The sequence below is a fragment of the Chiloscyllium plagiosum genome, unplaced genomic scaffold, assembly GCF_037043375.1.
Source record: "Chiloscyllium plagiosum isolate Xiang-an unplaced genomic scaffold, Cpla_swu_hap1 HiC_scaffold_20, whole genome shotgun sequence".
NCBI lineage: Eukaryota > Metazoa > Chordata > Chondrichthyes > Orectolobiformes > Hemiscylliidae > Chiloscyllium > Chiloscyllium plagiosum.
The window spans coordinates 42,612,752-42,625,588 of record NW_028270158.1 but is presented as its reverse complement, the minus strand read 5'-3'; the positions used below and the strand labels follow the sequence as shown (position 1 = coordinate 42,625,588).

At 41.0% G+C, this 12,837-nt stretch overlaps 1 protein-coding gene across 7 annotated transcripts in view; it reads left to right on the top strand.

Annotated features, from left to right (window-relative positions):
• The window catches only part of crebbpb (CREB binding lysine acetyltransferase b), a 210,217-nt gene that overhangs the window by 58,125 nt on the left and 139,255 nt on the right, over nt 1-12,837 (top strand). For 6 of the 7 annotated variants that reach the window (XM_087997875.1, XM_087997872.1, XM_043711474.2 and 3 more), the window contains exons 3-4: nt 2,960-3,136; nt 3,836-4,103. In XM_087997875.1, the coding sequence (XP_087854001.1) occupies nt 2,960-3,136; nt 3,836-4,103 (445 nt within the window). The remainder of the gene's footprint in view (nt 1-2,959; nt 3,137-3,835; nt 4,104-12,837) is intronic. The other variant, XM_087997874.1, reaches the window with a different exon arrangement.

The following is a 12,837-nucleotide window of genomic DNA, read 5'->3' as shown; positions in this document are numbered from 1 at the left end:
AAGTCCATATAGATCATGTCCACCGCTCTGCCCTTATCAATCCTCTTTGTTACTTCAAAAAACTCAATCAGGTTTATGGGACATGATTTCCCATGCACAAAGCCGTGCTGACCATCCCTAATGAGTTCTTACATTTCCAAATCCATGTAAATCCTGTCCTTCAGGATTCCTTCCAACAAGTTGCCCACCACTGACATCAGGCTCACTGGTCTATAGTTTCCTGGCCTTTCCTTACCATCTTTTTAAAATAATGGCACCATGTTAGCCAACCTCCAGTCTTCTGACACCTCATCTGTGACAATCGATGATACAAATATCTCAGCAAGAGGTCCAGCAATCCTTTTCCTAGCCTCCCACAGAGTTCAAGGATACACCTGATCAGGTTGTGAGGATTTATCCACTTTTATGTTTCAAGGCATCCAGCGCCACCACCTCTGTAATATGGACATTTTTCAAGATTCTATATCTTCCATGTCCTTTTCCACAGTAAATACTGATGCAAAATACTCGTTTAGTATCTTCCTCATCTCCTGCAGCACCACACGCATGCTGCCTTGCTGATCTTTGAGGGGCCCTGTTCTCTCCAGGTTACCCTTTTGTCCTTAATGTATTTATAAAACCCCTTTGGATTCCCCTTCACCCTATTTGCCAAAGCTATCTCACATCCCCTTTCTGCCCTCCTGATTTCCTCTTAAGTATACCACAACTGCTTTTATATTTTTCTAAAGATTCACTCGATTTTTCTTGTCTATACCTGACATATGCTTCCTTTTTCTTAACTGAAACCTCACTTTCTGTAGTCAACCAGCATTCCGTACAACTACCAGTCTTTCCTTTCACCCTAACAGGAATGTGCTATCTCTGGACTCACGTTATCTCATTTCTGAAGGCTTTCCAATTTTCCAGCTGTCCCTTTACCTACAAACATCTGCCCCCAATCATATTTTGAAAGTTTTTGCCTAATACCGTCAAAATTGGCCTTCCTCCGGTTTAGAACTTCAACTTTTAGATCCGGTCTAACCTTTACCATCACTATTTTAAAACTAAAAGAATTATGGTCACTGGCCCCAAAATGCTCGCCCGCTGACACCTCAGTCACCTGCCCTGCCTTATTTCCCAAGAGTAGGTCAAGTTTTGCACCTTCTCTAGTAGGTACATCCACATACTGAATCAGAAAATTTTCTTGTACACATTTAACAAATGCCTCTCAGGTGTTCTAGGACAACTTCTTCCTGATTATATGCCAATATGGTGCCATCTCTGTTGGGTCTGATCTGTGAGTGGGATGCCTATGACATTGTTTGAAAGTTATGATTGTGTTTCTGTGACCAGTGCCCGACTCTGGCTTGACGAGTCTGTAAGGCAACTTTCCTTGTTTTGGCACTAACCCCCCCCACACACACACACACACACACATTTGCCATTGTCATTTCCTTTGCATTGGTTGATACCACAAAATAGTCCATCTGTTTTCATGCCTATTTTGAGACTTCATAGCAGTTGTTATAACTGAATAGCTTACTGGGCTAGCGGTTCCTTTTCTGAAAAAAACATTTGTGAACCAGATGGGTTTTTATGACATATAACAATCTGGCTTTTAATTCCATATTTTTATTGAATTTAAATTCCACCACCTGTCATGGTAAAGTTCGACTGGGATGTCCAGAACATTACTTCGGTCTCTGGGTTACTAATTTAGCGATAATACCACAAGAATATTACCTCCCCATTCTTGGCAATGAATGATGAGAATCTGACAAACTGTATAGTTGAGTGTTACAAAGGTGTGGGTGTACTGTACCTTTAAGAGAGTTAAAATCTGGTAGAGCTACCTGACAGCACCAAGTGTTCTCAATAAGATAACAATGTAACACTTGGTTGAAAGCCAAATTAGCTGGTTGCCTGCAAACAACAAAACAGATTCGAATTAGGCCAATCAGTTTAATTATACCCCGAAAAGTACCAAACTCCAATCAAGTTTGAATTGAGTATATTGACAATCTTAAAAGCCAATGACACAGTCCAGTGCTGGGAAGATAAGATTGGGGAAAGTTGAACAGTTGGGAAGAGAGCTGCCAAACCACCAGCATGTAAAGAGACTACCTGAAAAATAGCTCTCTCAAAGGTACCTTTGTTGATCAGTAGCCTGTGAAGCAGAAATCCCTAAGAAGAAAAGAACATCTGGCTGGTTTTTCAAAAATTGAATGTTGGTCAATCTTAATCGGAGGGTTTTATCATAGAAGGGAAAGTAAAAGATAGGTGAGAGAAAGAGTTGTAAATAGTTGTTAGTTAATTATTCACTGTTCTCCTCGAAGAAATAAATTTGTTACTTTTACTTTAGCTAGTTCTTGGCCTATCGAATTTTCACACATTGCTGCAGAGAATATATCTTTTCTGTGTTGCTGGGTTAAATTAAGCAGGCTGGTTTACCTTGTGTGGTAACATGAGCACAATCCTCTGCAATTTCTTTTGCTTATCCAGTGCAGACTACTGGATAAAGATCAGTGAGAAGAACCTTAACTATTCCCCCTACACTGACGTTTTCCAGCTGAAATGGTCAAACTCAACTGATAGCGTGTCCTTTAATTTTTTTTAGATAATTAATTTCTGCTGATTCAAAAATTGAGATTATTTTAACTTGTAGCAGAGAATGGTTTTTTGAAATTAATTTTTGACTCATTCCTTTATACCCTTCCTATAAAACTGTATCTATCTGTACTATATATAGATCAACATTTTGACAGGAGAAAATAATTTCATTGCAAAGAAAAATTACATTGCTTGCAAATTTTCTGGCGTTTCTTTCACAGTCACAATTCATCCATCGGAAGCAGGCCATGTTATCGGTTTTAAGATTTTGTTTCTGTTTTGAAAGGATTCAAATTTTTATTCAAGATTTTTATTATTTCAGGCGTGTACGTATGACTGGAATAATTAGATTTCCTTTCTTTCTTTGCAGATGGGGATTTCAGGTAATGCAAGCCTATTTGGACAAGGCTATGGCCAAGCTGGTGGGCAGCAATTAGGCACTGCAGGGGTTGGACCTCAATTACAAAACAAAAGCAATCTTTCCAATAGCCTGCCTCCTTTTCCAGCTGATTTGAAAGGCACTCAAGTTACAAATGTGCCAAACATGGTAAGTAAAGCTGTATGTTCTAAATATGCTGGTCGAGGAAATTGAAATTCTTTGTGGAAAGAATTTTAGAATTTGAATTTTAGAAATGTTTTCAATAGTATATAAAATCCAATAACTCATTGCATGTTGAAAATGTTAGCTTCTTATGAGTAATTCATATTATTAATAGGAAGAAATATTTTGGAATATCTTTCAGCTGTATAGTAACTTGTATGTCCTTCCAATTTAGCTGCAAATATTAGTAACTAACAGAGAGATCAGAGTTAAAGTTGGTGTTTTATTTTTATATGCCCTGTATTTTTTCACCCTTTTCCCTTTGAAAGGTGTGTAGTACTTTAAACTTCACTTGAGCCCCTGCAGGTGGCTATGAAGGACTATTGTCTGCCTGACTAACTATGCAGGTTGTTTTCCAATAGTGAACCTTCTTCCTACAATGCTTGGATGAAAATTACTTGGTGTTAATTGCCAGTTTTGACTTGTTTGAAAAAAAAGCATCATAATGATGTACTTGCCTGAAATAAAAATGTTCAATCCTTGAGAGAAATTTTATGTTGCATCATCTTGCCAATGCAGCAGTGCTGCTCTGTTTTTGCTCAATGTTCAACTTTGTTTAGAAGCTATTTTGTTTTTTTCCCTCCTCTTGTTTAGGAATTGTCTCTGGATATTGAGCCTTCTTTCATTTGTTTGTTTCTTTCCAAGTCACAGCAACAGTCCCAGGTTCAACAGGTTGGGATGGTACAAGTACCATCCCAGGTACCAACGCAAGGAATGGGATCTGCACCGACAGCAGATCCGGAGAAGCGCAAACTGATTCAGCAGCAGCTGGTCCTACTGCTTCATGCCCACAAGTGTCAGCGAAGAGAACAGGCAAACGGTGAGGTGCGACCCTGTGCGCTGCCCCACTGCCGAACCATGAAAAACGTCCTGAATCACATGACTCACTGTCAGGCAGGCAAGTCCTGCCAGGGTAAGTGTACTTGATTAGTTTGTGCACCACCTACATGCTTTTAATGAGCCAGGTGGCCAAGGGTTCAAATGCAGTCCTTGTGAATCTCATGAAATATCCTTTAATCAAAATCTGTTCTGAGTGTGATAATAGACATTTGATTTTAAATGTCTCAGCATTTTTTAAACAGAAGTATAATGTTGGTGACATGACAAACATATATCTTGAAGAGCACATTGCAAAAGTCTAGCTCTTTGTCATAGTGGATATAACAGAGCAGATTTGAAAAGTATATAGTACTTTAAATTTTATTTGAGCCCCTGCAAGTGGCTATGAAGGACTGTCTTTCTGGCTAACCATGCAGGTTGGTTTCCAGTAGTGAACCTTCTTCCTACCATGCTAATTTGAGGCAACATATGCTAAACAGAACTTCATTTTATTTGCATATTTGTGAGCATGAAAATCAAGTTTTAACATTTGATTACTTATTTGGTATCATTACTATTGCTGTTCATACCTGATCCCAGTTGAACTTCCATGGTTTCTGAAAATAGTAATAAAGCAGGTGTCTTATTAGAATTAGAAATGATATCCAATGTGATACTGACCAAGGTAACTTGCCTTGTTCATCTTTCTTAATCGATCTGCATTCTTTCATATCGTTGGCCACATCATCCTGTTCTGCTGCTTCTTTGGTTTTGTCCAGTTGGGTAGGACTGTTCTAACCTGATTCTATTATTTTAATAGTAGTCAGAAAACTGCTTGCAGTAGTTTCTAGTCCTGCTCCCACATCATTACCTCTTGTGACTGCCCTTCAAGGATCTATTATTTATTCCCTTCCATTTCTCATGTAGCCCCTCAACAACATTATCCATAAAAAGGGTGTTAGTTTTCATATGAATGCTATCAAAAGCTCATCTTTACCTCACCACCATTCTTATCAGCACCTCCACTATTACTGCATTATCAAATCGCTTTTTGACAACCAATGCTGGATGAGCAAAGATTTCTTCCAATTATATATTGGGAATGCCAAAGGTAGGAACTTGTTCTAGATGTCCTGTCCAATTGTAATCTTCATTATTCTCCCTGGCAATAGTTTGCGATTAAGCCTATAAATTCAAAACCTGATCCCGACACATTTGATCTCAAATTGAACTTCTGACCTTATTTTTGCCAACATTAAAACCACCTATTTCCACTTCTGTATCATTGTCCAGCTTCACCTTTCTCACATGCTGTCTACTGCTGAAGTGTACTTTTATTAGTACAGACTAACTTATTGCAATGCTCACCTAGCTGTTTCCATTCTGTTCTTTCAAATAAAACATTAATCAAGTTAGACCACCCCTGTGGGAGCATTGTAACAAAAACAATGAATCAGTGGAATCTTATCAAAATGTTTATTATCCAGGGTGATGATATTGTGCCCACCAATCTCTAAAAGCTTCCGCTGTGGCAGTGAGCACTTTCTGTTCCCCCTCAATGGACATTGAACACAGGCACACCTATGAAAGAGGTGCAGACAGGTGACCCCCTCCATAACTTGCTGCCTAGACCGTTTGATGACCAGTTAGGCCAGGCACTGGCCCACAAGGAGGCCCTTGTGCCCAACACCTCTCCACACAGTGTCAGTAAACTAGGACTGATGTGCAGCCAGAAATTCCTCCATTGTACAATAATGAAATTGTGAGAACCCAGAATTCTGCTGTCCATGTCTTAACTTTCAGCAAGTCCCAATACCCTAACATTGTGTTTGCTGATCTGTATTGGCTCAGAGCCAAGAAACTTTTTCGCTCTAAATTTTGCATCTCTAATGTAAAATTTCCTGCATGAATTTGTGCTCCCTTTAGTAATCCCTTCCATCTCCACACTCCTCCAAACATCTCTGCCACTTGGTTCCAGCCTCCTGTGCATTCCTAATTCTAATTGCATCATCATTGGAGCTGTACCATTAACCGTCAAGCTTCCAAATACTGAAATACCTTCCCTTTATCTCTCCACCCCATATTCTTCCTTTAAGATGTTCGTTAAAACTTACATTTTGATCAAGTTGTTGATCACCTGACCTAATGTTTTTTGTGTTTGCCTATGCTATTTTGTCTTACATATTCCTGAAAAGTGCCTTGGGCATTTTATTAATTTAAAGGTGCAATATAAATAGAAACTATGTTTTTCCTGAATGGATGTTCATATGATTTCAGAATATTTCAATTTGATACCCACAGTGAGATTGAGTGTTATTAGTCTAAAAACCTAAAACAACTTTTCAACACCATGAGTACCTGTACTAAAGGAAAGTATGCTAATTACAAAGAGGTTCTGTGCTTTAATTCATAAATACATTAATTATAGTTTGAACCTACTATCTAAGTGTCTTAAGAAAATGACTTCTTCAAAAAAGTTAACTATGTTTGTGCTGGGTCAGTCTTAAACAAGCCATCATGGGGTGCATTGACAGATTCCTTGTGAAAGAATCCATAAATATGATTTGAATTGTGCTTAAACACCATATATGTGTACAAAAGGTTTGAGTAGTTGAAGGATGAATTACAAATTGTCTTTTGCTTGTAAAACAGTGGATTAGGTCTCCATATGTCTAAGATGGAGAAGCTTTGGTGGACACCCAGTTTTCCCTCTAATCTTGAAGATGGTATCAAATTCCTTTAAGCGATCTAAGAAAGTAAGCTAAAGAAAAACATCCTACACTGCTTCTCTTGTTGGCCAAAGTCAGAAGTCACACGACACCAGATTATAGTCAGGCTTTTGGAGCATAGCCCCTTCATCAGGTGACGTGAGCAAGAGTACACAGGCACAGTTTATAGACAGATCAAAAGATCATACAAATGGTGAGTGGAGTGTTGAATAATAAGTCTCTGCAGGTGATCAAAAGTATCAGATGATGTCAGTACAGTATCAACAGCTGAGCAACAAGTGAAGGGATGACCTATAATCTGATTAAATGAGGCAGAGAGAGATAATAATTACAAAAAATTAAAAAGTAATAAACCAAATGACTGGAAGACATTGATAAAGATGGCCTCAACCGTGATCTTGGGTTCGTGACCCCACCACACTGTTCTGTATCTGTAAAATCTTCCTTACATTGTTGACTCCAGACCCACCTTATTTTTAATTTTTTATAATTATCTCTCTGCCTCTCTTAATCAGATTTTAGGTCATCTCTTCACTTGTTATTCAGCTGTTGACACTTTAAAAGTGCCAGATGATATGAGTAATCACCTGCAAAAATTTATTATTTGATACTCCACTGACACCATTGTATGATCTTTTGATCTCTCTGTCTATAAATTCTGTATCTGTGTGCTTCTTATAGAATACTACAGCACCTAAACAGGCACTTTGGCCCAAACTCGTCCATGCTAACTCCATTTCCCTGCACTAGGCCCATACCCTTCTAATCCTTTCCTATCCATGTATTGGTCCAAATGCCTTTTAAATGTTGATAATGTACCTGCCTCAACCACTTCCGGTGGCAGCTCATTCCATATGTGTAGCACGCTCTGTGTTTAAAAAAAAAAAAGTTGCCCCTCAAGTTCTCTCTTATTCTTTCCCCACTAACCTTGAACTGATGCCCTCTCATCCTCGATTCCCCAACCCTGGGGAAAAAGACTGAGTGCATTCACCCTATCCATGCCTCTCATGATTTTATATGGTCTACCCTGAGCCCTAGGTTGTCCAAACTGTCACTATAACTTGACCATTAAGTCCAGGCAACATCCTTGTAACTTTCTTCTGCACTTTTTCCAGTTTAATAACATCTTTCCTGTAACAAGGTGACCAAAACTGAACACACTGCTCCAAGTGCAGCCTCACCAATGTCTTGCATAAGTACAACATAACTTCCCAACTTCTGTACATCTGTTCTGACTGATAAAGGCCAGTGTGCCAAAAGCTGCCTTCACTGCCCTGTCTACCTATGACTCTACTTTCAGAGAACTATGAACCTGAACTCCAAGATCCCTCTGTTCCACTACACTCCTTAAGGCCCTACCATTCACCATGAAATTCCTACCTTGATTTGACTATATTAAACTCCATTTGCCATTTCTTCGACCACTTCCCCAGCTGATCCAGGGTCCTGCTGCAAATTCTGATAACCTTCCTAACTATCCACGATACCGTCTATTTTAATGTCATCTGCAACCTTACTAATCATGCCTTATACATTCACATTCTCATTCCAAATCTTTGATGTAGATAACAAACAGCAATGGGCCCAGCATCAACCCCTGAGGCACTCCACTCGTCACAGACCTCCAGGCTGACAAGCATCCTTCCACTATTGCCCTTCACATGATGAAGGGGCTATGCTCTGAAAGCTTGTGATTTCACCTAAACCTGTTGGACTACAACTGGGTATCATGTGACCTCTTTCTTTGTCCAGGAGAAAGTGATGACTGCAAATGCTGGAGATCAGAGTCAAGAGGTGTGGTGCTGGAAAAGCACAGGCGGTCAGGCAGCATCCAAGGAGTGGGAGAGTATACATTTTGAGCATAAACTCTTCATCAGGAATGTTGGGGAGCCAGAGGAGGCTGAGAGATAAATGGGAGGGGATGGGGCTGGGGAGAAGTTAGCTGGTAATGCGATAGGTAGATGAAGGTGGGGGGTGATGGTGATAGGTCGGAGTGGAGGATAGAACGTGCAGGTGGGAAGAAGGATGGACAGTTAGGGCAGTTCAAGAGAGTGGTGCTGAGTTGGAGGTTGGATCTGGGATAAGATAGGGTAAGGGGAGATCAGTAAACTGGTGGACTTTGTCCACCCCAGTCCAACACCGGCACCTCCACATCGCCTCTTGTTGGCATATAGAGAAGCTCGTTTTCACAGAAGATCTGTCAGCACAGAGACTGCACAGATTGCACGTAGATGGTGCTTTTAAGTATGTACTTAGCAAAGGCCTTAGCAATATGTTAAGGAGTAAGGTTTTCCTGTGGTTGTTGGAGTCTCGCCGTTGCCTTTGTTTTGTATAGTGCAATCATCTTTGATTCAATCATCCCCTGTGCAAGGAAGGTTGCCTTTAGCAGAGGAGATGGTCACAAACAAGTGGCCATAGATGGGACTTCAGTGCTTGAAGAGTTCAGTTCCAATTCCATCCTTGCCAGGAGCCTTTCTATTTCTTGATCAATCTGCTACCGCCTTGAATTCATGAGATGAGGACTTTTCATCCAACTCACCTATAACAAGAGACTGCAAGAGAGCATCAAGCACAGACAATAAGGTATCCATCTCGCAGGTGCATAGTTCACAGTTGTGTTCAGCTGTTGGAACGTTTAGGAAACCGCTAATCAAGATACTTAATTTAATCAATACTTGATTTTGTAGATGTCGTCAATTCTTCAAAAACACAATGGTTGCATTCTTGTGCAATCCCACGTGATAGAATGATGCTCTTTAGAAACAGTGCTTAGTGTGTTGGTGCTATAGTCATGTTTCAACCAACACACATTTAAAAGTTTGTGCTGTAGAAACAGCATCCCCAATTCATCAATCATGTTACAGTGAATTTGCGTTTGCAAAACATGCGTTATAACAGAATGACTTTAGAGTGTTTTTTTCCTTTGGAGGAGAATCCTGAATAAGAGTGGAGAGTCTTAAAATGAGCACTAGATCATACAAGAGTGAAATTAGGGAGGATTCTTTATTTTGCAGTCAAACAGCAGTGTGGTTGACTGTCAAGTGCCTCTGAAAGGGCCTTGCCAGCTATTCAGTTGTAGCTGTCACTATGAAGTCTCAACAAAGAGTTAAGACCTCCTGGGTGGACCACCCGGCATTAACATAGGCACCAAAAAAGATAACGGTGCAAACAGCCCTGTTCACCCTGCAAAACCCACCCTTACTAACATCTGGGGGCTAGTGCCAAAGTTGAGAGAGCTGTCTCACAGACTCATCAAACAACAACACAACATAGTCATACTCATGAAATTAGACAATACAGATAATGTCCCAGACAACGCCATCATCATCCTTGGATATATCCTGTCATACCGACGGGGACTAGCAGAGTTTGCAGCACAAGTGGTATACAGCCGGGAGGGTGTTGCCCCGGGAGACCTCAATGTTGACTCCGACGCCTATGAATTCTCATGGCTTCAGGTTAAACATGAACAAGGAAACCTGCTGATTACCACATACTATCCTCCCTGAACTGATGATTCAGTACTCCTCCATGTTAAGCAACACTTGGGGGAAGCAGTGAAGATGGAAAGGGTGCCGAATCTACTCTTGGTGGGGGATTTCAATGTTTGTCATCAAGGTTGGCTCGGCAGTAGCACTACTGATTGAGCTGGTCTGGTTTTAAAGGACATAGCTGCTAGACTGAGTCTACGGCGGGTGGTGAAGGATCCATCAAGGAAAAAACGTACTCAACTTTATCCTTACCACTCTGCCGGCTACAGATGCGTCTTTTCGTGACAGCGTCGATAAAGTGATCACCACACAGTCCTTGTGAAAGCAAAGTCCCACTTTCACATCACAATTACCATGCTAAGTGGGGCAGATTTCAAACAGGTCTAGTAACTCAAGACTGTGCATCCATGAGGATTTGTATTTCAGCACAATCTACAGTCTCATGGCCCAGCATATACAGCAGTCAACCATTACCACCAAGCCAGGGGATCAACTCTGGTTCAATGGGGAGTGCAGGAGGTCACGCCAGAAGCAGCATCAGGTGTACCTGAAAATGAGTTGTCAATCTGGTAAGCCACCAAATGGGACTCCTTGTGTGCTAGACAATAAGTGATCAGCAGAGCTAAGCATCCCACAACCAACAGATCAGATTTAAACTTCTATAGTCATGCCGCATCCAGTGCAAATGGTGGTGGATAATTTAAACAACTCACTGGAGATGGGGACTCCATAAATATCCCCATCCTCAAAGATGGAAGAGCCCAACATAAGTGCAAAGATAAGGCTGAAAAATTTGCAACAATCTTCAGGCAGAAGTACCAAATGGATGATCCATCTCAGCCTTCTCCAGTGGTCCCCAGCATTGCAGATGCCAATCCTCAGCCAATTCAATTCACTCCATGTGATATCAAGAAATGGTTGGAGGCACTGAATGCACAAAGGTTCTGGGCCTTGACAACATGCCAACAATAGTACTGAAGACTTGTGCTCCAGAACTTGCTGCTGCTCTAACCAAGCTCTTCCAGTGCAGTTGCAGCACTGGTATTTACCTGACAATGTGGAAAATTGCCCAGGTATGTGCTGTACACACACAGCTGGACAGATCCAACCTGGCCAATTACTGTCTCATCAGTCTATTCTCAATCATTAGTAAAGTGATGGAAGGTGTCATCAATAGTGCTATGAAGCAGCACCTGCTTAGCAATAACCTGCTCAGTGATGCCCAATTTTGAGTTCTGCCAGGTTCACTCAACTCCTGACTTCATTACAACCTTGATTCAAACATGGATAAAAAAGCTGAATTCCAGAGGTGAAATGAAAGTGATAGCCTTTGACAGCAAAGCTGCATTTGACTGAGTGTGGCATCACTGAGTCCTAGCAAAATTGGAATCAGTGAGTATCGGGGTGACTGTGCTGGTTGGAGTCATACCTGGCTCAGAGAAAGGTGGTTGTGGTAGGAGGTCAGCCATCATAGCTCCAGGGCATCTCTGCAAGCGTTCCTCAGGGTATTGTCCTAGGCCTAACTATCTTCAGCTATTTCATCAATGACATTCCCTCCATCATAACATCAGAAGTGAGGATGTTCACCTATGTTTACGCAATGTTCACAAATGGCCTCTCAGCATTTGTGACTCCTCAGATACTGAAGCAATCCGTGTTCAAATACAACAAAAATTGGACAATATCCAGGCTTGGACTCACAAATGGCAAGTAACATTTGCGCCACATAATTATGAAGCAATGATCATCTTCAGTAAAAGACCGACTAATCACCATCCTTAACAATAAGAGTGTGTTACCATCACCGAATCCACATTAGCAACATCTTGGGGGTTACCATTGACCAGAAACTCAACTGGACTCGCCACCTAAACAAGAGCAGATGAGAGGCTAGGAATACTGTGGTAACTCACCTTCTGACTCCCCAGAGCCCATCCACCATCTGCAAGTCAGAATACTGTCCATTTTTCTGAGTGGGTGTAGCAGCACTCGAGAAGTTTGGTACCACATCCATGAGCATCCATTCCCTCCATCTCTCACACTCAGTCGCAGCAGTGTGTACTATCTACGAGATCCATCGCAGAAAATCACCAAAAATTCTGAAAAAATACCTTCCAAACCTATGCAAGGAATGCTGCAAGCCCCTCTCCAAGCAACTCACCATTCTAACTTGGAAATATACAGCTGTTCCTTCACTGTTGCTGTGTTAACCTACAGAACCTGGACTGCAATGGTTAAGAAGGCAGCTCACCGCCACCTTTTCAACAGCAATTAGGGACAGGCAATAAATACTGGCCAGTCAGTGATGCCTACATCCCATGAGTAAAAGCAAAAAATTTGAAATATCCCTCTCAACAGGCTGTAGATATTGGTTCATTAAAATCTAAGGCTAGGATTTATTGATCTTTGTTATCTAAGGGAATTAGGGATTTGAAATTGATGTGCAGATCAGGAGTTGCATAGCTTGAAAAGTGAGACAGATGTGATAGTTTGAATGACATGCTCCTGAGCCTATGGTTACAATGCCTTAAGTGGTTTTAATTCATTGTGAATATCCAAAAATGTAACTGTTCCATTTGCTGAGAGTATATGCACACACTGCCTTTGG